The sequence below is a fragment of the Anolis sagrei genome, chromosome 3, assembly GCF_037176765.1.
Source record: "Anolis sagrei isolate rAnoSag1 chromosome 3, rAnoSag1.mat, whole genome shotgun sequence".
Classification (NCBI taxonomy): domain Eukaryota; kingdom Metazoa; phylum Chordata; class Lepidosauria; order Squamata; family Dactyloidae; genus Anolis; species Anolis sagrei.
The window spans coordinates 68,640,776-68,668,607 of NC_090023.1; the positions used below are offsets into that span (position 1 = coordinate 68,640,776).

Genomic DNA, 27,832 nt, shown 5'->3' on the forward strand with positions numbered 1-27,832 from the left:
TGAATTATTATTCATTTATTTACGCTATTTCTATCCCGCCTTTCTCAAACCCGAAAGTGACTCAAGGCGGCTTACAACCCGGCAACCATTCAAATTATATTAGGTACTAGCTGTACCCGCCATGCATTGCTGAGGCCAACCTTCCCTCCCTCTTTCTCTCCTTCTTTCCCTCCTTCCTTCACTTCCTCCTTTCTTCACTTCCTTCCTTCCTTCCTTCCTTCCTTCCTTCCTTCCTTCCTTCCTCCCCTTTTCTTCTTTACTTCTCTCCTTCCTTCCTTCTCTACCTCTTTCCTTCCTTCCCCCCTTTTCCTTTTCCTTCCTCTTCCTCTCCTTTCTTCCTTCTCTACCTCCTTCCTTCCTTCGCTTTTTGCTTCCATCTTTCCTTGTCTCTTTCTTTCCCTCCTTCCTTCCCTCCTTCCCTCCCTTTTTTCCTTTCTTTCTCTCCTTCCTTCCTTCTCTACCTCTTTCCTTCCTTCCCCCTTTTTCTTTCCCCCCTCTTGCTCTCCTTTCTTCCTTCTCTACCTCTTTCCTTCCCTCCTTCACTTTTACTTCCATCCCTCCTTCTCTCTTTCCTTCCTTCCCTCTTTCTCTCCTTCTTTCCTTCCCTCCTTCCCTCCCTCTTTCCTTCCTTCCTTCCCTTTTTCTTTGTTTCCTTCCTTCCTTCTCTACCTCTTTCTTACCATCCTTCTCTCCTTCCTTCTCTTTCTTTCTTTCCCTCCCTCCCTCTTTCTGTCTTTCTCTCTCTCTCTTTCTTTCTCTCCTTCCCTCTGTATCTCTTTCCTTCCTTCATTCGCTCTTTGCTTCCATGCTTCTTTCTTTCTTTCTCCCCTTCCTTCCCCCCAGGGTGAACCTATGGCACATGTGCCAGAAGGGGCACACAGCACCCTGTCTCTTGGTGCTTGTGCCTCCCCCTCCCGCTCGCCCCGCTTGCCCACTTGCTTGCTTGCTTGCCTTAAAGCAGGTTTTGGATTGCAGTTTGAGCACTCGGTCTCTAAAAGGTTTGCCACCACTCTCTAGAGCATTGATTGGCTATGTAACTTTTTAGGGTAACTACTTATATGAACACTGCTGTTTATAAATATACCTTTTAGATATGTCTAGTGTGTATTTCCTTTAGCTTACCTTGACGTATGTACGCTCTGTTTCAAGGAGTTCACATATAACTTTGCGTAGCTTATCAGCGTCGGTTAGCTGTCTCATGGTGGCTTGCTGAGGTCCAGTAAATTCCTGAGGCGTCACAATAGAGTCTGGTGGATTCATTTCATGAAGACTGCGACAAAAAGCAGCAACCTGTTCTGTACTCTTTAAAAATTAAAAAAAAATGCAAACTGGTTATTATTTCCAGGATGAAAACTCAACATTATAGTCCTATTGCACTCTTCAAGTTAAAATATAATCTATTTAAAGGTTTAAATAGTTTCAAATTTCTACAGGGTACTGAAGCAAAACATGATGTGTTGTATCAGATACCAGAAGAATACAACTGGTTTTGAGTTACACAAATTACAGTTGACATCTTCTACAGGAAGTAATGCAATACGATATAAAAACTACAGTAAATCATACTAAAATCTCATTTTGAAAGTTTGCTAACTGCTGAATCAGCATAATTTCATAAACGTCACACAGTGTTATCCTTACATTGCAGAGCTATTTTTCAGGTATCACACAGAGACGGCCAATTCAAATATGAAAGCTTCACATGCCAATTATCCTTAGAAATTTGCTAGAATTCTTTCCAGTCAGGACCTGTGTTTGAACAATTACTCAAAGACCATCAATTTCGTCCTCACCAGATCCATACGTTGCAGTCTTTTATTAATTATGTCTCTAACCTGAAAACAGTAACTACTCCTAAAAAAACAGTCTTATACTAGGAAATTCAGCTTTCACAAAATACTGAATTTTTTAAACAGTTTTAATTAGTATCTGGATTCATTATCTTACCTAGGGTTTTAAAATAAATTTAGTCTTTGCAATGGGCCCTGCTACCCTGTTCAATTTTTGTGATTTTATATTGTATCCTGTGTTATTTTGTATTGTTCTCTTAATATTTTTTTTATATTTTTATTTGATGTGTTTGTATACTGACTTTGTTGTCACTGTTGGGCTTGGCCTCATGTTAGCTACCCTGATTCCCCTTGGAGGGATGGTATACATGGCGGGTTATAAATAAAGTATTATTATTATTATTATTATTATTATCATTATTATTATTTAAACTAGCCTTAATAACTAATCAACTAAACTATATTCTAAATTCATAAAAGGAATATGACATTTCCAGGTAATGCAACTAGTTTTAATGTACGCCACATTACTCTAATCTGCTGGTGAAATTAACACTGCTGTCAAACTTCTAAAATGAATTCTTAAACATTGTGAAAGTTAATCCTTGAGGGTCTTTTTTCATCTCTTTCATCTGAAATATTAGGGTTGTATGAGGTGAAGTTACATTAGGTAAGAGATATTGTGGATGGTCCTTTGATGAAGGGTTTAAATGACAACACATACTCTGTAGATGCCCCAGATCATGCCCAAGTAGTTCAAGTGTCTCCCTGCCCTCATGGCAAATGGCCACTGCAGATCTATTTCCATTGTGTTGGCATGCACATGTAGGAGGCTGAGGCATGCACATATCAGGTGGTATTTTAATTTTCCATCTAGTTTAAAATCAGTCAGGCAATGTATGCTCTACAAAATGAACCTATCCCTCTCAAAATAATCAGAGCAATAGAAAATTATTTCTAAAATTCCATTCAGCAAACTCTGTGATCGCAGAAAATGATCAGAAGAAACACAAGAGCCAACTAGAGGTCCCTGTTTAAAAGTCACAGTAAGAAAATACAAGAAAAATGAAATTACCCTAACTAAGGAGATGTCTCACGGCTTCACTACTTATCAGATACAATATCTTACACTGAAGTGCTTCTCAATCTGTGGGTCCCCAAGTGTTTTGGCCTACAACTCCCAGAAATCCCAGCCAGTTTACCAGCTGTTAGGATTTCTGGGAGTTGAAGGCCAAAACATCTGGCCAAAACACTGTCTTATGGGAACTTGGCAAAATTACTTTTGAGGACTATAATAATTAGAATTTCTCACTCTCCATATCAGTTTGTGAATTCTCTTAACTGTATTTTTTTTAAAAAAAGGTTTCTAACTCTCATGCTTCAGTTCACAAAATAAGCCTTCCAGTATTAAACCAATAGAGAACCAATGAAGTTGCTGAGAAATTGGTGTTGCGTAGTTAATACATTTTGAACCAGTTTGCACTTTGCTTCAGAAAAACCAATGGTAATTAAATAAAAACACTTGTTGTTACATCTGAATGACTGAGGCTGGATCTAAACTGCCATTTAATCAAGATTATTAAATGAGATAGAGATCATCCATATTTGAACTGGATTATATGAGTCTACACTGCAATATAATCCAGTTCAGAACAGATAATCTGGGTTTTATATGAAAGTGTAGATGGGGCCTGAGTGTTACCCATTTGTCCAGAATGTAGCTACATCAAAGCTATGGGTTTGTACACAAAGACCCATCAGATATACGCTCAATACTGATAAGGTTAAGGTAAGGTAATATTGTTATTGCTTTCCTTCAACCACCTACATTAAAGAAGTTGCTAGTGAGAAATGAAATCAAAATGCCCACTGAAAATCTTGGATCATTTGTACATATATCTGTGAAACCACTTTTAAAAGCAAAATCGTTAGCAAAACCTATCATATTAAACAAAATATGACTTTCATTTCACCAGGTTGAGCATGTGATTTATGTTGCAACACATGGAGATAAACAGTTATCTTTACCTAAGATTCAGAGACCACAGTAGCAGATAGATGAAGAGTGTTCGTGTGAACTAATTGAATAAAACATGAACAAATTCCTATGTACACTGCACATATCTTGTTTGTAGTGGGGGAGGGGGGAAGAACAATACACTATTAATAATGAAGAGCAATTTTAACCAACATAAATAGCATTTCAGTGGTAGAGCCCAGCAGCCATCCAGTTCAACCTCCTCCTGCCATGCTCAAAATATCCCTGAGAGGTGGAGGGAAATAGGTTTCTGGAAGCAAGGAAGACATATGGGGAAAGGGTCTGCATGGTGAGAGGGTGCAGGGGAAGGGTTCTCGACAGAAAGGGGGTGTGGGAGAATGGGTCTCTGCCCTGGGAGGACAATGCTGCTACCGTAACGGATTCTGGTGGGAGCAGGAATGAGGCCTATCCATGGAGCATGAACCTGAGAAAGGTCTTGCCTTCCATCTCAGCAGGGTCTTCCACCCATCATGTGATGCCTTCTTTTCTGGACCCGCATTCATTCCCTCACTCCTCCCTCCCTGGTGGTGGTGGTGGTAAAGCTGCCATGTGTACTTGGAAGGGGAGGAGCAAAAAGAGAACGCCACTGCCACGCATGCTTAGAAGGGGAGAGAGAGCAAAGAGGAGGGAGAATGGAAAGACCCCACTGCGCACTTGGAGGGTGGGAGGAAAAGGGGAGGAGGGAAGCGCGGAGTCCCTAAGTATGCTCCCCATAGCCGCAAGGACACTTTAAGAACTGCTGAAGTAGAGGATCCTTTTGGGATTTAGGAAATGATCTAGGACTCTACTTACACCTTGTAATCAACAAATTGAAATTATTTGCTTAACTCAGTGTAATCTTATAGGTTATGAAAACCTTGCTTTCTATTATTGATATATAGGTGTGCATGGTACCAAATAGAGATGGTTTCGCGCCCACACCAATTCTTATAGGCTTCCATTTGTGGACTTTACTGCTCATTAAGTAACAAAAGCAGAGAGTTTTTTGTTTTCTAGAACCTAAAATCTATATGGATTAGATATAGAGCCAGTGTAGTGGCCTAGGACACTGTGAGATCATCATCCAAATCCCCATTCAGTAATTGAAACCAATTGGGTAACCTTGAGAAAGACAGACCCTCTCAATCTGAAAGGAAAGCAAGGCCAACCCCCACCCCCACCCCCGAACAAATTCTGCCATGAAAATCCTGTGATAGCTTTGCTTTAAAGTCATAATGTCTGAAATGACTTGAAGGCACATAGTAATAATTAACACATAACGGATGTATTGGAACTCAGGAGCATCATACACAATAAATGAGATTTCATATTACTTTTACACTGGCAGCCATTCATTAAAATCTATTCAAATAATCTGTGATAACATTTTCATCAGCTAAAGTACATGCCTTCCAAAAATAAAATGAAATACAGGGGAAAATCTGACTGTTCTGTGTACCATTATAGTTTCAAATGTACAGCTGGGTTTGGAGTCCAGTATCTCACTACAGCTATAAAGGTCTGCTGTGAGGCTTACAACCCAGCAAGGATTAGACAGACACGCCAATTGAGTGAATTAGCATTGCCACATGGGGCCAACAGATACAGTTACTATAGTTCTTGCAGCTAGAATTGCTTGGGGAAAAGACCACCCCAAATGCAGAAATTGCAGTGCTCACACACAAATGATCCAAATGACAGAGGGGTTCTACATACAGAACATCAAAGCATACATGTAGTCTTAAAGGTGTTTAGCAGTATGGGCTTATTTATACATGCATCATGTAAAATACCATCTCCAAAGTTTTACACACTTATCTATCTCAAGAAAAATGCATGTCATTAAATGTTAGAAGGAACAATACATGATCTTTTAGCATATTTCAAGATCTCCCAAATTCAACTGCAAGACAAGAGAGAGAGAGAGAGAGCTACAATAGCTGAAGCCTTAATAATATTTTTTTCTACCTGAGACTTTCTTAATCATATAGCTTTCATATTAGCATAAGTGTACCTTCTTCAAAAATAGATCAACTGTAAAAAAGCACATACCCAACATCTATTAATTTACTGTGAAACAATAAATGCTTAAGATGGTCCTATCTAAATCTCAGTTCACTTTTGGTGGCCATAATTAGCATTTTTAGGCTTACTGGAGGTAGTAGTTTGCAAAACTGCATGCACCAATTTGTTAAGAAAAGCCACGTCTTTCCATTTGCAATCATGCAACAATAAAAACCATTATCCAAAGAGAGTCAACCCTATCCAACTGTAAAACAAACAAATAGATTTTTTTTTGCAAAGTATTTGCTGTCAGTTGGATATAATGTTCACCCATTCCCTCCTCTCTCCTTAATATTCTGGTGACCCAGAATACTGGGTATTCAAAGCAAGAACTTTGAATCACTCCATGTTATTTGGAAACCTTAGGCAACCATTTCTTTCAAGTGCAAACATTCTCATTGTGTGTACTATGTGGTTAGATCTCACCAAATGAAGCATACGCTGAAGAGAATCAGAAGCTCCCACTGCCTTCATTTCTGGGTTTACGTTTAACTCTCCAAAGAACTGACACCATCAAACCGATGCTGCACTGATAATTCCATTATTCGCCATTTTCAGCAGCCCAAACAAAGAACCAAATCCAGATTTATTGACCCACTTAACCAAAGAGGAAAAAAAATCTTCTCGTTCCATGTCAGTATTGCAAGCTGTTCACTACCCTCCTGCATGTAAATGAGAAAGGATAGCTACCGTATTTCCCTTCAGACCTCCCGCGCTCAATCGAGTCAGTAAGAATGAAATTCTCAGATTTAAGCTGCAGTGGGTTCTTAATTCTCCCTTTCAAAAACGAACTCAAGCAAGGACAGCTTAAACTTGAAAGGAAGAGGCAAAATCCCCAGAGGAAAATAAATGTCTATTGCCTGTGGTTCGGCAAAGCTGATTGGCTGCAACCCGTACTGTACGAGAATATTAAAATGTCAACGAAATATAGCAGTTTGCCAATTAAAAAGCCATGAAAACCAACAGCTTTAGAGAAAATGGGCTAAATACTTTCATTGTCCAAACAATCATTTTACTGTGCTTTAATTATTGCTAAAAATGAAAAAAAAATGTAGGCTCGACATACTTTAACCATTGAAATGCCATTATACAGTAATCATCACTCTGTGTGCTGATCAAAGGTAATTAATGTAAATTCAAGAGATGGTTGCCTGAATTAAGAGCAAAGGAAACTACCATCTGCATATAATATTCCAATCTCACCAGCGCTGCAAAGAACACAATTCACACTTTTCTCTCTTAGTTATTTCTTTAAGACCCATTGGACATTTAAACTTTCGCCAATCTATCTAACCCATTCCATTTTGATGAACAAAGCATAAAAAGCATGGCATCACCATTCAGAGTGATGACATGAAGCATGGCCCACAGCCTGATCACAGTAACAAAATATGAAAGAATATGCCTCTTGTCAATGGTATGCAGACAATCACAGAGCCCTGTATGATGAATGGTAAAGCTAAATTACATCCCGCCCTTACTCTGACTTGGCTTCTTGAATAGTAATTTGACCAAATGTAACTATGTTTTCTCTAAGGTTATGTGGGTCGCCTTCTATATTGTCGTCCATTCATTCAGTAGCTTCCGACTCTTTGTGACCTCATGGACCAGCGCACGCCACAGCTCCCTGTTGGCCATCACCACCCCCAGCTCCTTCAGAGTCAAGCCAGTCACTTCAAGAATACTATCCATCCATCTTGCCCTTGGTCAGCCCTTCTTCCTTTTTCCTTTCATTTTCCACAGCATCATTGTCTTCTCTAAGCTTTCCTGTCTTCTCATGATGTGGCCAAAGTACTTCATCTTGGCCTCTAATATCTTTCTCTCCAATGAGCAGTTGGCTGTATTTCCTGAAGTATGGACTGGTTGGATCTTCTTGCAGTCCAAGGCACTCTCAGCATTTTCCTCCCAACACCACAGTTCAAAAGCATCTATCTTCCTTCTATCTTTGCTCAGCCTTCCTTAGGGTCCAGCTCTCACATCCATAGGTTACTCTTTTTTATAGGTTACTATGGGAAATACTATTGCTTTAACTATGTGGATCTTCGTTGCCAGTGTGATGTCTCTACTCTTCACTATCTTATCGAGATTGGTCATTGCTCTCCTCCCAAGAAGTAAACCTCTTCAGAATTCCTGGCTGCAGCCTGCATCTGCAGTAATCTTTGCACCTAGAAATATATGTTTTCCTTAAGGTGATGCACACTACTTGCATGAGCACTGAAAGTGGCGAGAAGACATCGGACTGTCTTTCCTCAACATGGAACTATACAGATGGGGACATGTGGAGCAGATCTTGTATTCATGCCCACATCTCCTTCTCACATTTAACCCTCAAGTGAACAGTCTAAGTGGTTCTACAACCCATATATGACTGCTATTTGCTTCATGTTGCCTCAAAAAAGAAACAATTGCTCTTAAAGAAATAGTTCTAACATTTTATAGATTGGTGAGAGAAATAGAAAGGCAAATAAAATGAGGAAGGCAAGCAAGAAGAGCTTTGTGAAAGTTTCGCTACACTTTCCTTCTTACATCTGTGGAGCAGGAGAAGGCATGTTAATCCTAGGTCCTTCTATACTTCTATCCTTCTATACTGCAATTTAATTGAGATTATCAAAGCAGATAATCCACATTATCTGCTGTGAACTGGATTATATGAGTCTACACTGCCATATAATCAAGTTCAAAGCAAATAATTTGGGTTTATATATGGCAGTGTAGAAGGGACCCTATTTGAGTTAAAATCTGCTATGAGATATCATGACATCTTCAACGTGCACAACCTGCGGCCCTCCCGGTGTTTTGGACTTCAGCTCCCAGAATTCTTGACCATTGGATAAGCTAACTAGGGCTTCTGGAAGTTATGAAGTCCAAAGCACCTGGACAGCTACAGGTTGTACAGGCCTGACTTATAGCAACACTACAAACAAGAAAACTTTGAGGTCCCTTCTACATTGCCACATACAATCCAGTTTATTTGCTTTGAACTGGATTATACGGCAGTGTAGACTCATATAATCCTGTTCAAAGCAGATAATGTGGTTGGTCTGATTTAATAATCTGGATTATATGGCAGTGTAGAAGGGGCCTTAGTTGCCCCCCCCCCTCCTGCCCCTGGAACAAAGATAGCACCAGGATGGTGGAGTGGACCAGGCCTCCAGGGATTCCCATGGTCATGCAGAAGTGGAAGGGAGGAGCGTGAAAGAAGGAGGATGCTGCTGCTGGCAACTCTCTCATTGTGTGTACTATTTGAGCTGGTGTTGCTACAAATTTTCAATATCAGGTCTTCTGAAGTAGGAGGAATCCTTTAAAAAGATAGGGGAAACTTTTCTCCTTGTTATAAATATAGCTTTAAAAGGGCACTGAATAAAACCACAGGGAGCACATCTTCGCTTATTAAGTCCATAGTGGTTTACAAAATATTGGATTTAAATATTTTTACTCCTACATTGTTTCCCTCCTAGTAGACCAAAATCAGAAAAGATAACCATTTGCAAATAATTTCTACAGAATAATAGTCTAAATAAGGTAGACTGGACTGACATCCAGAGTGCACTATGAACCCAAACAACGATGGATCTGGACCAAACTTGGCATGCATATCCGATATGCCTAAATTTGAACACTGGTGGGTTTTTAGGGGAATTGGCCTGGACATTTTGGAGATGTAGGTACAGGGATTTATAGTTCCCCTGCATTCATTGAGGACTCTGAACTCCACCAAAGATGGAATTGGACCAAACTTGGCATACAGAGCCCCCATGACCAGCAAAAAATACTGGAGGTCATTGAGGAAAGTTCATCTTGATTTGGAGGAGTTGCAGTTCACCTACGTCTAAAGAGCACTGTGAACCCAAACACCAGTGGATCTGGATCACACTTGGCATACATACCTGATATGCCAAAATGTGATTACTGAAGGGGTTAGGGGGAAACTGACCTTCCTTTCTGGGAGTTGTAGTTCACACACAACCAGAGAAACTATTACCTTCACTGATGATGGACCTGGACCAAACTTGGCACACAGAACCCCCATGACTAACTCAACTGACTCATCATAGTGGTAGTTGTAGTTTACCCTACAGCCAGAGAGCACACTGAACCCCACCAATGATGCATCTAGAGCAAACTTGCCCAGAATAACAAACTTTAAGTACTGATGGGAGTTTTTCAGGGTTAACCTGGCATGATGTGAGTTCTAGTTTACCCACAACCTTATGCATTTTGTACAACTAAAAACTGACTTTTTCAAATAACCCAGGCACTGCTGGATACCCAAGCTAGTATATAATACAGTTTGCAGTCAGAAATATTATTCTAGATGAATGCACTACACACAGCAAACATGATTATTTTGTCAAAAACATTAAAATGTGATCTAATCCTATGGAAATATACTAAAACCATTTTATAAGAATGAAGTAGAAATCACATTTTTAAAGGATATCTTCCACTCAACATAAAAAATTAAGTAAATGTTTTATTGTAGATTTTTAGTTTTAGAAAAATATCTCTCTGAAATGGAGTTTAATAGTATAGCACTGTAGAGGATGTTTTTAAGTTTATGCAAGAGAAATTATAGGCAATATATTAATTCTTAAGTGAGTTTCTCTAAAAGAAACACCCTTTGTCCCTTTAAAATCTCTTAAAAGAAAGACTTAAAAGAAAATTGTTTCTCTTCAATACACACACACATTCTCAGCATACTTAAGGTCAGTTAAGTGCATGTCAAATAAATTATTTGACCATTTATATAAATGAATGGTGTCACTACAACTAAATTATTTATTCATTATTGTGCAGTTGTGTATGAGATTGCTAATATAGGTAGTGCATTTTAGCCTTGTGGCAATTAATGACTGAGCTAGTTAAAGCAAACTGGTCATAATTGATGCATGACTTGCTTCATGTAGTTAAGCTGACCAACCATGAAGCCTCTTTTTAAATTAATTGTACATTGACCTAAAAAGACATAATTATATATGTTAAATGTAACTGAAAATAAGAATTAAAAACGATCAAGCAAATTTATACTCCAATTTCTGCAAAAATTAGGAATCTAGATAAAGCACAAGCATTGATGGATACTTTAAGAATGCATTTCTTTAGTTGTGCCCATTGTTAAAAATGAGTCACAGCCTTTCGGAACAGACCATACCTAAAGGTTTAAAATCTACATGCCTCAAAACAAATAGTGTTTCTTTCCACCCTTCTTTAAAAGAAAAGAAAAACTCACAGCATCACTTACTATAATTGGTTCTGCAGGAAACCAGAGTACAAACTTCAACAGCCTTCCGCATGACATATGAGCTCAGTATCTGAGTTTTAGGAGCTGATGTAAGTTTTGCAGCTGCCTTGAGCCTGGGAATATCTTCTGCTTAACTGGCATCCAGTCTCTAGTAGCAGCTATCAAAGGAAGGGCTTGTATGACAGAGTCAGGAAATCAGCAGCCAAGTGCTTTTTCCTTCCTTTCCTCTATGATACTGGCACTGCATAATTTGTGGCTTCGTTCACAACTTAGAGCCACCTCCCACAAGATACATTTTGCACTTGAGTATGGTTTTTAAATTAGTTGAGCAATGTATCCTGATGTCTGGTATATCCAGGTTTCATACCATCAAATGAAGCTTCCTGACTTGAAGTAATGAAAATTAATGCGTTCATCAAGGATGACAACATGTGTAGAATACAAAGCCTTTCCTTCCAAAAGGGACATTTGTGCAAAGAAAGTCATAGTCTCAATCTGCCCTCAAGCAGAAATTATAATTAAACTGTGGTGTGGAAATACTAGAGACACAAAACAGAAAATTCAGAAGAGCACTACAGAACTCAAGATAATTTTATGATGAGAAGAATAATGTAGATTCTGGACTATAAACATTTGGTGTTTTTAGGTTCGACTTTAAAGCACCCTTGAAATGACATTCCGGGTAAGGTGGTTTTTTTCCTTTCTTTTTTTTCTTTTGTATCAGCTGAAGTTACTGCCCTTTCAAAGTCACATTATATTTTCTATTCATGCATCTTCAAAGAAACCTCATTTCCACAGGGAAAAAACTGCACAGAAAGCTAATACATGCACACACTCACACAACTGGCAACCTCATATGCTAAGAAGCAGCAATTAATTATTTTAACAGAATTATTGCAATTTCAGTTGAAGACTGTTTGTCAGGAATAAATTTTCATTTAGGATACCACCATGTAAACTGTTCTACATTCTAATACCATACACTTCTGTATATGATAAGCTCATTATTGCTATTATTGCTGCTGATGATGATATTATTAGTATTATCATTATTATTGCATTTCTTTGATTCTAAGATGCTATCAATTATAAGATGCACACTAACTTGAGTACCACCAACTGAAAAAAGATATGTAGATCTACACATATCTCTCAGGGTATATGTTTTAATGTTAATTATGTTATTAGGAGCCCCTGGTGGTGCAGCAGATTAAACCTGAGCTACTGAACTTGCTGACCAAAAGGTTGGCAGTTCGAATCTGGGGAGCCAGATGAGTTCCTGCTGTTAGCCCCAGCTTCTGCCAAGCTAGCAGTTTGAAGACATGCAAGTGTGAATAGATCAATAGGTACCGCTCCGGTGGGAAGGTAAAGGCACGCGATGCGGTCATACCAGCCACATTACCTTGGAGGCGTCTATCGACAATGCTGGCTCTTCAGCTTAGAAATGGAGATGAGTACCAACCCTCAGAGTCAGACACAACTGGACTTAATGTCAAGAGGAAACCTTTACCTTTACTATGTTATTAGTGTTATTATTTTTTATTTGTGTATTTGCATTCTGGTCTTATTTTAAATGTTGATTACCCTTTTTTGTTCTAAGTTTATAATGCTGTTATTTTGTATTATTTTGTTTTGAATTGGATTGTGGCATTGAATGTTTGCCTTTTTTGTGTGTGTAAACCATCTTGAGTCCCTTGGGGAGAGATGGCAGTCTATAAATAAACTATTATTATTATTATTATTATTATTATTATTATTATACACTTTTATATATCTATATATATCTCACCGGAAATTCTAAGATGCCCCCACCCATTTTTAGAGATGTTTATATGAGGGGAAAAGTAAGTCTTAGAATTGAAGAAAATTATTATTATTATTATTATTATTAAACACCCTGTCTGGAATGGAGAACCAAAGCACCTATCATTTAAGAATGAAAGTGTGTATGTGTGTGAGAGAAATTGGGGGGGGGGGGACATGCATTAATGTGGTATGTCAGGTATGTGTGAATGTAGGTGTGCCCTTTAGACAGGCTTGGGCATGATCAAAGACAAAGCATAAGGTTTACTATATGAGATTCAGCAACACCAGTGCCACCACTTTTCAATGCTTCATTTTTTGTCATCACTTTTCAATGTTACAATTTTTTGAAATATAACGCAGACAAGAGAGAAGTGCTCATGGTAAGCTGAAAGACATATCGGGGAACAGAAATTCAGCCTGTGTTTGATGGGGTTACACTCCCCTTAAAATGCAGTTTTGCAGTTTGGGGGTATTCAAGGATTCATCTCTGAACCAAGAGGCATATGTCTCAACAGTGACCTGGTGTGCTATCACAAAATTAAAGTTAATGCACCAACTGGGCCCATTTCTGGAGAAGTCATATCTACCCACGTGATATATGCCTAGCTTACATCCCACTTGATTTACTAACCCTAACCCTTCCATCCCATTTGATTTACTGTAATGAGCTCAATGTGCAGCTGCCTTTGAAAAGTGCTCAGAAATTTCAGTTCGCCCAAAGAGCTACAGCCAAGTTGTTAACTGGAGATGGCTACAAGAAGCACACAACTCTTTGGTTGCAAGAGATCATTGCCTGCCAGTGCATTTACAGGCACAATTAAAATTATGCTTTTGACCAATAAAGACTTATATAGCTTTTCCTAGGTTATTTGAAAGGATGTACCTCCCTGTATGATCCCATTAGCGATCTGAGATCATTTGGAATGGAGTCCCACTAAGTTCTTAGACTTGTTTGATGGGAAGAAGGGAGAGGGTCTTCTTGGTAGATGTTCCCAGACTTCGGACCTCCTCCCTAAACAGCCGCTGTCCTTGCTTTTATTCTGTTAGCAGAACAAAGCATTTTAGACACCAAGCTTTTACAAACCAAATAGGATTGAGCTTTCTATGCTCTGTGGCACTGTTTCTAAGGGTTTGTATATGGTTTTTTAATGACTATAAATAGTTTTAATATTTAATGTTTTAATTTATAAATTGCTTAATTGTTTTTAATCTTATATTCATGTTTTTAATTTGTATTTTAAAATTTTCTTAGCCACTTTGAGATCCATTATCGAGAGAAATACAGGATGTAAACAAATAAAATAATAAAACATATACCACATCCTATGCATCTATGATTGGGAAAAGGGATCCAATGGGTTGGGTTTAATTGGTTTTCTCACATTTCATATATAAACACATTTTTTTAAATGCTCAGATGAACATTATCCTGAAAAAAATGCACTTAGTTATGAAGTCAGCAAGGCTCTGAGCCTGCAGCATTTCTGCTATTTACAATGTGGGTTTAAAATTTCACACCTTGCTGATTTTATCACCCTCAGTGGAGGACTCCAAGGTGTGCATTTCTGCCTCTTCTGGAGTTGTCTCAGTACAGCTGTCTTGATCACTGCAGAGAAAGTGTCCTGCAGAATGAGAAACAAGCATGAAAGAATGGGTAGTAACATTTCATGATTCAAACACAGCAAATAATATCACAAGTAAACAAAACCACCTTTACTCTCCTCAGACCCATAACTGCAACACATTTCAGTGACAGAGTAATCACAATTAACAGTAGCCCTACTTCAACATCCAAAGTGTTCTTAAATGGTTTGTCCTGTACTGACATTTATGTTATATGATTTCCCACAGACATCCATACCGAGTCTGCAGGTGCCAACTAAGAGGGTGAGGCTGAGTAATATCTGCATTTAGTGCTAGGGGGTGGAAAATAGGTAACACATATTACATTAATATTTTTGAATTCCTGAATAGGATTAAAGTCCTTATCTTCAGTAGCACACAGAGCAGTATAGATTCTGAGAAGTAATTTAAATGTACATAGACTGTCATAATGTCCTACAGAGTTTTCAGAATATTAGAAATGAAGAAAATAATATATTGCATCAACAAAGAAACAAGAGCCCAGACAGATTCCCAGTGAGCTACTACAGCAGCCAGTTATATTCAAATAAAAGATTATGCCTTCCCCTGCTCACAACATGGCAAAAAGAAAACCTAATATTATAGTGAACTGGAACAGGTTGACACATTCCAGTAAATTTGCAAAAACACAGTTTCTGTGATGGTTCTGGAGAGAGGACTTACAGAATGTATAAAGAACCTAAGTTCACCTTGTAACCAAAATGAATGACTCCTGTGCCATCAAGTCCAGAGGTTTGAGTTTGAGAGTGACAAACTCTATTCCAGATTGAGTTAGAAAATCCAGTGTGCAACAGAATTAGATGTACTCCCCTGAGTCAAGAATCAGCAAGGCCATTTAAAGATCTACCATCTGAATTATCCTACTGAAGCTCTACCAGTATTCAGTAGCATAGAAATGGGAGGAAAGTGATATAGGAAATGATCTGACCAACATCTCTGAGGAAATGCTGCAAACCATCACTCTGCTTCAATATAGGCAGTGCTTCTTGTTGTTGTCTATGACAAAGACGTGCTGTACCGATACTATATAATTCCAAAAGCCTTGTCGGCTGTATTGCCGGATTCCATGTTGAAGTAAATACAATTATTAGTTTATCACATATTTGCAATACCTTTAATACTGCGAGAATGTAAAACATGTTTATGTGTAAATTCTTCTATAACATTCAGTAATTTCTTGTGGACCTGTGCAGTGAGCTCCACAATAGGCAGACATTAGCTGTCATCCAAAATCACAAATTTTGGAAAGTATTGCCAGGAAGAGGTTGTGGCAATCTGTCCAATAAAGAAGGTTGTGACAAGTGCCTCAAGGGCCTAATAAGCTCTTGCATTCTGAGTTTCCGTGTGGGCTGAAGTAAGAAAAAACAATTCTGAAGATGTCAAAGAAAAAGTTATTTTCATCAGGTTTTGAGAAAACAACCTACTGCTACCATGCACTTAGTGAATACTCGGTGAAGACTGGAGGGGGCACTGAAAAGCTGAAGGGAACAACTTTGTACTGTTACTTGGTATTGTACTTGCAAAGTTCAGGAATTTAAAATAATGTCTGAGAATCACAATATGAGAATATTGTAAATCTATGGTGGCAAACAAATTGCATTGATGTACAAAGGAAAACATGATGGTGATGGTATGAACTTCTGATCCAAGATTGTAAGGGAAACTTGGGTACAAGAAAGAAGTCAACAGATCTTGCTTTGAATCTCAAGAAAATTATTTTTAGGATGCATGTTGATGAGGAAGGGACTGAGAAAACTGACAGGAAAGTCTGATCTTGTGTATGACAATGTTGTTATGAGGAAGGGTGCTGATAACAGTTTTGAGAAAGAACAACAAATCCCAGCTTCTTTGCTCTGATCTCACTTATAAAATATAGTCCATAGCCTCCATCTATATTTGCTCTGAAGAGACCCTCTCCATCAAAATGAAGGTCTTCAATCTGAATCAGGCATCTGAGTTACACCAGAAATGGAAGGAGTTTCAGCAAAAGGTTACACACTGGTAATTTGAAATCTCTTGCTGAAATACATGTGCCCATCCTTGTGCTCATCAGGCACATAAGGAATGAAAAATTGTCCTTCCCAAAGAAGTGTTGGCATATGGAAAGTTGTCATGTTTCACCATCTGAATTCCAAAAGCATCAGAAGAGTGGTGGTGATAGTCAAAGATGCAGTCTTTATTCACAGGTGCAGAATGTGATTTCCTGCTATTCTTACTCTAGGCTGCCTCAACTACAATGAAGTTTGGGGCAGGATGAGTAAATAAGAAAACAGCTCCTTCCTGTTGAACTCTATGTAACCTCTCTGAAATGTGTGAAAAATAGGAGATAAGGATACTGTTTTACTTCAGGTTTGATGAATGATGTTGAAAGCAAAGGCACCATAGTTGGTGTTGTGCCTTGCACGTTAATTCTTCAAAAAAGGTGGGTCAGTAAAAAGAGGTAAATAATGAGACACTTGTATCCCAAACAGCCTAGCATGTGTGGATTTAATTTGTAATATAGAAAATGATTTGGGCATACCAAATCACCTTATCTCTCTCCTGAGGAATCTGTATAAGGACCAAGAAGCAACAGTAAGAACTGGCCATGGAACAACAGACTGGTTCAAGATTGGGAAAGGCGTATGGTAGGGTTGTATACTCTCACCCAACCTATTCAACTTGTATGCAGAACACATCATGTGATGTGCAGGGCTTGAGGAATGCAAGGCTGGGGTGAAAATTGCTGGAAGAAACATTAACAACCTTAGATATGCAGATGACACCACTTTGATGGCCGAAAGCGAGGAGGAGCTGAGGAGCCTTCTAATCAAGGTGAAAGAAGAAAGTGCAAAAGCTGGGTTGTAGTTAAACAACAAAAAAACCAAGATTATGGCGATAAGAATGATTGACAACTGGGAAATAGAGGGAGAAAACGTGGAGGCAGTGACAGACTTTGTATTTCTAGGTGCAAAGACTACTGCAGATGTAGACATCAGCCAGGAAATCAGGAGACACTTACTTCTTTTTCGGAGAGCAATGACCAATATTGATAAAATAGTGAAGAGTAGAGACATCACACTGGCAACAAAGATCCGCATAGTTAAAGCAATGGTATTCCCCATAGTCACCTATGGATGTGATAGCTGGACCATAGCGAAGGAAGACAGATGCTGGACTGAGCGAAGGAAGATGGATGCTTTTGAACTGTGGTGTTGGAGGAAAGTGCTGAGAGTGTCTTGAACCGCGAGAAGATCCAACCAATCCATACTTCAAGAAATAAAGCCCAACTGCTCATTGGAGGGAAGGAGAGAGTACTTTGGCCACATCATGAGAAGAAAGAAAAGCTTAGAGAAGACAATTATGCTGGGGGAAATGAAAGGAAAAAGGAAGAGAGGCCGACCAAGGGCAAGATAGATGGATGGCATTATTGAAGTGACTGGATTGACCTTGAAGGAGCTGGGGTGGTGATGTCCAACAGGGAGCTCTGGTGTGGGCTGGTCCATGAAGTCACGAAGAGTCGGAAACGACTGAACGAATGAACAAACAATAGAAAGTGGGTTTCTATAGGGGGAAAAGCAGCAGAGCTTCCAAACACCTAAGTAGGTAAAGAAGTGACTGTAGAATAAGTATGAGAATAAGTTCTGAAGTCACTGTATCAGACAAATCTGATTGATGGTCAAGTGCACTTGCAATGTAAGTGCAAGTGCAGTTGCAATACCAATGCTGTTGGGACAAAAGGAGAGACAGTGAAGAGCAACTCAATCGAAGTCATCTTGGCACCAGAAGATGAAATGAGGAATACTTCCATGAAGGAGAGTAATGAGGAGTAAAAGTGCAATAATATGTAACTGAAATGGACACATGAGAAGGATGAGCAGGAGGGGTAACCTTCTCTCTTGGGATCTGAAATCCTCTATAAAGGTCAAGAGATAGATCTCTGAAGTTGTTTTTCCCATGATGAAGATGTCAGTTGATTGAGGGATTGAACCCACACCTATCACAGACTGTCTGGATATGGAAACAAGGAGATCAAAGGCATCAATGCTCCTACTATGAAGCAAAGTTACAATTGAAGTATTTTGGTGTTTGGTTCTTTGAAAAAGAAAATTCTTCAAACAAAGAGCACGCCAAGTATAGAGACTTCAAGTTAGGAGGATATCAGTTTTTGAGTGCTTGACCTGCTTCTTAGAGAGAATTTGTGCAATAATAAAAGCTAGGATGGGAAACTTGGTTCTTCATAACTGAAACCATGAAACCTTGACAAATACAAATTAGGTTGGCAATATGTCTCTCTCCCCAACAAAACAAATACTGGCAATGTTCATCAGAGCGAGAGACTTTCCTTCTACAAGAAACACAGTGCTCAAAATGATGTTTGATGCCATGCAAGAAAAAGAAACAGTCAGAAATCTTGGGGGGGGGGGGGTCGGTGGGTTAAAAGCAAGGGCAAGAAAGGGGAACCAGAAACAGGTACACGGAAAAGGCTATTCAGTTATGTGGAAAAGAGGAAAAGGTTCTGAAAGCTGTTCATCTCATGGTGGACAAAAAGGAAATGAAAGGGAGCAGCTTTGGTGGGCTGCAGCATGTATTGGAATAGAGCAATAACCAAAGCTGCTAAACTGTAGAACAGTGGCTCACAGGCTGTGGGTTCCCAGGTGTTTTGGCCTATAACTCCCAGAAATCCCAACCAGTTTACCAGCTGCTAGGATTCCTGGGAGTTGGAAGCCTAAACATCTGGGGACCCGCTGGTTGAGAACCACTGCTGTAGAAGGTCTCAAAGTTCTCAAAGTTACAAGAGTCCATTTGTGTGATGCACTGAGATAGCAAAGGAATGGCTGGTCACAAAACAAATTGATGATAGGAGTTTTAGTTAAAGAGGGAAAAGAGGGCTACCAAGAACCTCTGAATATTGATTTTTTTCATCACATATCACCCAAATAATGCACATATACCAACTAGTTACATTTAGAGCTAAACTATTACCCCAAAATCAATAAAGTATTTAAAATCTAGAAATCAGCCACCTTCTTTAAATACCTAAAACCCTCACTGAGATTTTTTAAAAAATTTAAGCACCTTGTATCCTCCCCTAAATAGTTTCTGCTTATGAAAAATAATGTCTCTAAACCATATGAAAATGCATCCTATCACTATATACTAACAAATACTTTCAACAGTTATCTGGGCATTCTTTCCTGGTATAGGAAAAGTGTTCTACAATCTGCTTCCTGCAGTAGACACCAGTCCCAGACAGAAAGCAATTGTTCATTTGAGTCTTAATGAACTACCACAGACAACTATTGCTGTATATATCTCCTAGCCAAAAATATTGTCTATTTAATAATATTATACACTCCTGCAGCTATATAAATTTTGAATGTGGTTCATGCTCCATTTACATCCAATTCATTATAATGCTTATGATTAATCTTTTGTTACCGATTTATTGCATCCTTTAAAAAATGAAGTATAAGTACTTCATATTCAAAAACATTTTAGATTGTGAACTTAACTGCTTTACAATAATTTCCCTAAAAGGAACTGTAGAAGGGGAGAAGATGGGCAATAAATAGTGAATGCAGCAGCAGAAAATTAGGAGGACAAGTGATTACAAATAAGAGCTGTTCCTTTTATACAAACATTATGCATGTAGCCTATGTCAAATTACATTATTTGAGCTATTCCCCAGTTTTTATATGGGCATCCTCTTATAACTATGGACAAGCATCTGCTAGTCCAAAGCAGGGTGATTCAATTGTCAACTACATTATCTGTATTCACTTGTTATATACCTTTGATCCTCAGTCTTTTAAAGGGGAGAATGAAAAGTCTGAACTGAACAGGTTAGCTACCGTGTTTCCCCAAAAATAGCACACTGCCTTAAATTTATTTTTCCTCAAGAAGACAAACTATGGCTTATTTTCAGGGGATGTCTTACGTTTTATTAAATATGGTACAACAATCTGCATTTATGGGATGATCTCTCTGGGTTCAGTAGCAGACTGTTTGCTGAAGCTTTTCCTGTATCCCCTAGTGTTTGTGTGGGGTGAGAGAGAACCACAGACTGTTGTTGGTCAGTGCTGGGGAGCAGCAGCTTTAGAGACCCACAGACTGTTGCTGGTTGGTACTGGGGGAGAGAGACCCACAGTGCTGAATAAAAAGGCAGCCACAGCCTTACTTCTTTCCCCTGAGGGCACACAATACCTAAAGCTGAGCATCCTGCTCCTCATTTCACTGAGGAGAGGTTTACTTTTACTTTCTATGTCTTCCTATATGCCTAAGCTTGCAGAAGACCAGGACTTGACTGGGGGTGACGGTGACCTTGTATGCTGCATAGCCACATCTATCACTATGCCTTATTTTCGGGGAATGGCTTATATTGCACAAATGTTTAGAAATCCTGCTACAGCTTATTTTATGGGTATGTTTTATTTTAGGGAAAACAGGGTAGACATGATGTCACACAACTGGAATCTCTAACCACAAAATCAGGGCCCCAGATTGCATCAAGATGTCCACATGTAAAAGAAAGGTTTCCTACTCAAAACTGTTGCTCTCCACACGAGGAGAGTAACAGGCATGGTTTTGTGGAAAATTTTGAAGCACAGACCATCAAGCAGAACAGTTTCTGTCCCAACACACTGACAGAGGATCCAAAACTGCGGGTGAATGAAATTTCTAGCAGTTTTCACAGCTACCTATTGGTCTTTGGTGAAGCCACTCCCTCCTCCACCCCAGTACTTTAGGATTACAAGAGCGATAGCTCTTGTAGGCACAAGAAGCAACCACATGAGCTTTTCTGGGACAGAAGATGACTTCAGGTATTAATCTCTCTCCAGAATCTTAGCACCATAAGCACCACGTTTCTTGAAGAATGCCAGTGAAATGCCATCCCAGCACTGGGTATCTGACCTGGGACTAACAAATCCCAAAATCCCATGAATGAATAGAAAACTGAGTAGTGACAGTGGTTCTTATCAATGCTGCTACAGTGATGGATGGCAAATAAATGGTGGTTGATGCAAGTAGCCCTTATATAAGGGGCTGTAGATGGGTGAGGCTACTGCCCAAAGATGTATGTAATTCTCAAGAAGGTTCTGACAGATGCACTGCACGGGCACTGGATAAACCCATTTGTGTGAGCACAGAGTCCACAAAGAAAAAGGTGGTCAATAACTGACTATTTTTAAAAATAGCTTATTCTTTTCTAGAGAAAATACAATCAAATACCACACAGAGAAAATGTTAGAAGAAAGGGCAATAACAGGAAAATCATTCTGAAGGTCCTGGATTGGTATTGGCATTTTACTCAGCATTCCAAGAACTACTGGTATTACGGCTACTAATGTATAGGAGGCTAGCTTTTCCATTAGCAACACAACTGCAGCAGCACTTCACTTAACTGAGTGTCCTGCCTGTGAAAATGAATTCGTAATTGAAAAAAAATAATCCCCATATAAAATTGAAGTATTCTTCCTCATTGCAGAAAGCCATCATTTCTTAAGATGAAATTTAGAAACAGCTTTGATACCATTAGGTAGAGAGGAAAACATATGCGCACAAATATGCCTATACACAGAAACACTGAGAAATTTATGACTTGAACTAAATACCTTGCACCATCCCAAAGTGTCAAATAGATATTGCAGGGTGGATTCATGTTTGCAAATTAATTCCAGTGAGTCCTCACTATCCACAGGGTTTGGTCTCAGCATATCTCCCCACAGACACCAATATCTGTGACTACACATCTCCTATTATATATAGTGGCATAGTTTGGGGTTTTCTTCTTTTTATGTCAGAAGCAAATTGAAAAACTGAGTTGCTTCTGGTGTGAGAGCATTGGCCATCTGCAAGGATGTTGCCCAGGGGACAGTCAGATGTTTTGATGTTTTATCATCCTTGTGGGACGCTTCTCTCATATCCCCACATGGGGAGCTGGAGGTGACAGAGGGAGCTCATCCACACTCTCCCCGGATTCAAAGTGGCATAGTAAAATGTATATATAAACCTATTTGCACCTATTAAAATGGTCAATGTAGTCTCTCATTAAGAGAGGCTTATGCAGTAATCCTTTATTAAAAATGGCCACTACCATTCCATTCTACCTTTAGCACCTGAAGTGGCAGACATATCACAGTCTTCAGATTCCTCCATATTACAGTTGAATGCCATTCTAGTAGGAAAAATAGTAAAGGAAGTTGGGCTAACTTTCTTCCTTTGGTTTGAGCAAGAAAAGAGTAATGGGGTGGGAGCTTTTGTCATTGCCTTTGTGCTGGGTCCCTTATTCCAGCAATGACTTGTGTATAAGTTGATCTAATAAAAGATAAAGGTTTTCCTTTGAGATTAAGCTTTACTCTGGGAGGTGGTGCTCATCTTCATTTCTAAGCCGAAAAGCCAGCGTTGTCCGTAGACAACTCCTAGGTCATGTGGCCGGCATGACTGCATGGAGCGCCCTTACCTTCCCACAGAAGCTTTACCTATTGATCTACTCACATTTGTATGTTTTCAAACTGCTAGTTTGGCAGAAGCTGGGGCTAACAGTGGGAGCTCTCCCAGATTCGTACTGCCAGCCTTTCAGTCAGAAAGATTAGCAGCTCAGCGCTTTAACCCGCTATGCCACCGAGAGCTCCTAATACATAGTTGATCTAATATATGTCAATTTTCTGCCATTTTATTTTACTTATGCACAAGTATGTATATATGGTAACCACATTTAGGTTTCGTTGTGTCTTCTGTTTGAAGAGCAGACAGAAGGTGGAAGATATGGGTTTTTTTTCTTCTTAATTAGAAGTTCAGCATTTATCTCCTCCTTTTTGTGCAGGAATTAAAAGATATGAAAACATTTGAAAAAAATTATTTAAGATGACTTTGCATGCTCTGCTTATATTGTACTGTAAGTCGGCTGAACACAGTAGTGATGGAAGTCTTAGGTTGTCTACATTTTAGAAACTCACAGGTCTATTTAGAGAACAATCAGGACTTTTCTACCCAGTTTATTTGAATATGAACAGGCTCTTGATGCCCCTATAAATTATAGCTGACTACATAGAGCTATATTCTTCATTGCATTATAGAGAATGTTTTCAGTTTTGGTATATTAATGAAATTTACACAGTGCAGTGGCGAAATAAATTCAGCATCAATGTGATTTCAAGTAAGATCCTGCTGACATCTTGTGGCCAAATGTATATATAAACAAAAGGCCTTAGCACTAATACCTATCTGTCTGTTTATCTTGAATATATAGTTGCCATATTCTCAAGTGTTTGAAAGCTTCTACATCTAAAAATATTATAGGCAAGTTCTCAAAGCAAACGTTTGTGATATATCCAAAAAAGGGCTTTGCAGAGAGATGTCATAACAGAAATGTATGGTTAAAACACAGGTAGTATCTTTCATAAACATAGCTAGAGGAATTCTTGAAAGCAGAAAGTCTCCTTGTTTTTCACCTTGTTCTCAGGACAATGCTCCAAATCTTCAAACTACAACAAGGATACTGAAATGGTTGAAGTTTTTTTTTGTACTTTTACTAAGTCATAAATCAAATTAGAAAATCTAGTCAATAAATTGTAAGAACCTTTGGACCTGGAAGGGCAACTAGGCAATATCCTCAAGGATAAGGATGTGTAACTGAATGCTAAAATCAGGATTTCTTTTGTTATAGCTTTCCCAATTTCTATGAACAGTTGTGAAATTTGAAGAGTGAAGAAACCTGACCAGAATCGTCTTATTTGAAATGTGGTGCTGAAGGAGAGTTCTCTAGGTACCATAGACTGCCAAAAAGATAAATACATGGATGGGCTCTAGAGAAAATCAAGCTTAAATTCTCCCTAGAAGCCAGCACAACTAGACTGGGGCTATCATATTTTGGTCATAAAATGAGATAATATGACTCGCTTAAAAAGACTGGCAGAGTGGGAAAGCTGCAGAAAAAGAAGAAGACTGCACAGAAGTGGGCAGATTCAATCAAAGAAACCACAGCTCTTGATAACAATAACAAGGTATCTTGGAGGTTTTTCATTCACAAAGTTACCATAAATTGAAGTTTATGTGATGGCAATAAACAACACTATCTTAATTGTACTTATGGCCAGTTGATGCTATTTGTTTCCTACTCAGGATATTTTATTTATTTATTTATTTATTTATTTATTTATTTATTTTGCAGCATTTTACCCCGCCCTTCTCAACCCCCAGGAGGATATTATTTGACTGTTATGGATACAAGTCAGTGAACTTTGCACAAACATCTCTTATCATCTTTTCATACAGACCAGGAAAGCTCAATGTATACACGGAATTGTCTATGTGTGTCTAGACCTTAAGATTGGAAAACTATGTTTCTCTCAAATCAGAATGTCAACAGGAAACAGCAGTTCACTATGATATGTGAGCACAAAAGAACTAGTTATGCCTCAATCCAGCACTAAGAACAAATTCACTGGGAATGTTCCCATTAGATACAACCTGATAAATCATCAGAAGTCTTCTGCTCTGAAAATCTACCTGCCAGGTTCCCATTTTAGACCATAAGTCTTAATGATCTGTGGTGCCAGTTTTTATTTATTTATTTAAAACTTTTATATCCCGGTCTTCTCTACCTCCGTAGAGGGACTCAGACCGGCTAACAGCAAGAATTCAATGCTAACGATAATACCTTTTAAAACATCATACATAAACAATAGGTTAAAATACATGTAAGATAAAATACATATAAACCAATTCACCAAGATAAAAACAACTTCCAACACAGTGCGCACATTGTGGTCAATATCTTTAGTCAGTTTTACATGGCAATCTCCCTTTGGAATTTGTCTCAAAACTTGTAATGTGGAAACTCATGTTTAAGGCAGCTCAAACAGCATAAATTTGTCATCTAAGACAAGACAAATTGAAACAGAAACTCATAATGCCAGAAAATATGGGTACCTTGGCTGCTGCAGAGAGATCTCAATGGACTGTCAGCCAAGTCGAGAGAGCCATCTATGCGTCGTGGTGGTAACTGTATTACTTGCCCGGCCTCTCTCTCAGGATAGCTTCGTATTATAAGGCACAGAACGGGCTGAACAAGGATCTCTTTTAGCATGGCAGAGTTCAGGTCTTCGGCAGCCTTTTTATTAATTTGAACAATTTCATCACCTGCTTTTAGGCCTGCAGAGAGAAAGCAGAAGATCATGGTTCATGCAAAGAGTTACTATTATGGTAGAATTTCTATCTTGCCTTAGGATTTAATATCTTCCAAACAAGAAAATCATCTATATTTTCAGGGTTTCTTAAAAGTTTCATTATTGATTATTAAGGAATTACGTTAAGATTAAAAGTTATAAATGTCCCTATACCTATGCAAATCATTAGCAGCAGCAAAGAAAACTCGCATAATCTCTAGAATGGGATGTCAGTAGCACAAATTGAAAAAGTTACTTTTGGGAGCTAATATGCCCAGAATTCAGTGGTCATGCTGCTTGAGGATCCATGGCACTATAGCAACTTTTCCACTCTCTAATTACCAACTAAAGTTGCCAACATTTGCAAATGCCATTTTTGTTGTTCGCTTTCAGATTGAGAGGCTTTGCATTTTGTTCTCATTTACTGCACAGCCATGGGATATCCAGTCCACATGTGCATCTGATGTTTGTTGGAAAACTTTCAATAGGTATACTGGGGCATTGAGCTGGAGGGAGCAGGAGAATAATTAAACTGCAACTTTCATTGGATTGTGCCTTTTATCTGCAAAGTGCTCCATAAACCTAATCATATTTGTCAATTTCTGAGTTGTTGTTGTTGTTGCTGCTGCTGCTGCTGCTGCTGTTGTTATTGTGTGCTTCCAAATTGTTTCCCAACTTCTGGCAGCCATACCCCAATTTATCACAGGGTTTTCTTAGCATAACTTGTCATTTTCTTCCTCTGAAGCACATAGAATATCATTTGCAAAAGGTCATCAAATACATTTCTGTGGCTAAGTGGGGATTTGAGTCCTGGTCTCCTAGAGTCCTAGTCTGAGAAAAGCCCTGTCTAGGGTTGCCATAAAGCAGAAAAGACTTGAAGGCACATATAAACAATAAAAATTAGAAAATCCATATCAACTCTCACCATTTTTAGGTGTATTGTATTTATTTAGGAAAAGTGCTGAGAGATAGCAACAATTCTTCAGGGCCCAGAAAGTGAGAGTACCTTTTCCTTTCAATATTAATGCTGGTGTGTGAGTGCATGTTCACGTTGGATAGCAGAAAAGAAGAAACAAATTTTGTTGGACACTAAAATGTTTTAAAGGGAAAGGCAACACCCAACAAATAATGCCTCACCTTTTTTAAAAGCTAGACCTGTGTCTCTCACACTGTTCACATGGAGGCGACGAATCCCATCTTCTTCCACAGAGGATAGAGAGAATCCTGTGAAAATGTCCAGCAATAAAACCAAACATTTAAAAAAGTATTCTTTTAAGTTTAATAAGTTTAATAGTTCTTGTATGTGACCAGATTCTACTCAAACATTCATCTTCTCTGATTGCAAAATATATTCAGCATACTCAAATGTACTGAACATACTCCTGCAGATTGCATGTGTGTTATCTATGCAATTATTTCCTCAAATCAAAATCCATCTTTGCAAAACACCATGCTACATGCTTGTTTGTTTGCATTGTTCTGTTCTCCAGATCCATCCTGAGCAACCTGACCTTGATATACCCAGAATATTAAATACATTAAACAACATGTGAATCTCATTTATATTTATGATGTGTATTGCACAAAATACTCATGGGTTTCACCAAAGGGAAACAAAAATAATCTTAACACTTTTTGTATTGTTTGGGAGTAGTTTACAGTTACTGAAACATCTGCGCCTTATTTATGTCTAAACTAATACTTTATATAGAGTATTTATACCAAAATTCTTCAGCTACAAAAGTTCTGAGGGGCTAATGAATTATTAATGTAACAGAAACTTTCAAAAAGTCGTGCAAGTTTGCCTTTACTCCTACCGCTCAGTTTTGAGCTAATTAATGTTCAACTTTCAAATCTGACAGTCATCAAGCAACTCTGCAGTATCGATACATTTCACTGGCCCAGGATCTACTTTGGGGGTTTGATTTCTAGTACAGTAGAGTTTCACTTATCCAACATAAATGGGCCGGCAGAACATTGGATAAGCAAAAATGTTGGATAATAAGGAGGGATAAAGGAAAAGCCTATTAAATGTCAAATTACATTATGATTTTACAAATTATGGACCAAAACATTATGTTTTACAACAAATCGACAGAAAAAGCAGTTCAATACACAG

The 27,832-nt window shown here is 38.6% G+C and overlaps 1 protein-coding gene across 8 annotated transcripts in view; it reads right to left on the reverse strand.

Moving 5' to 3' along the window:
• The window catches only part of TIAM1 (TIAM Rac1 associated GEF 1), a 260,834-nt gene that overhangs the window by 21,107 nt on the left and 211,895 nt on the right, over window positions 1–27,832 (reverse strand). For all 8 annotated transcript variants that reach the window (XM_060770440.2, XM_060770445.2, XM_060770442.2 and 5 more), the window contains 4 exons: window positions 26,851–26,937; window positions 25,478–25,699; window positions 14,438–14,541; window positions 1,123–1,302 (listed from right to left, as the gene is read on the reverse strand). In XM_060770440.2, coding sequence (XP_060626423.2) covers window positions 1,123–1,302; window positions 14,438–14,541; window positions 25,478–25,699; window positions 26,851–26,937 — 593 coding nt within the window. The remainder of the gene's footprint in view (window positions 1–1,122; window positions 1,303–14,437; window positions 14,542–25,477; window positions 25,700–26,850; window positions 26,938–27,832) is intronic.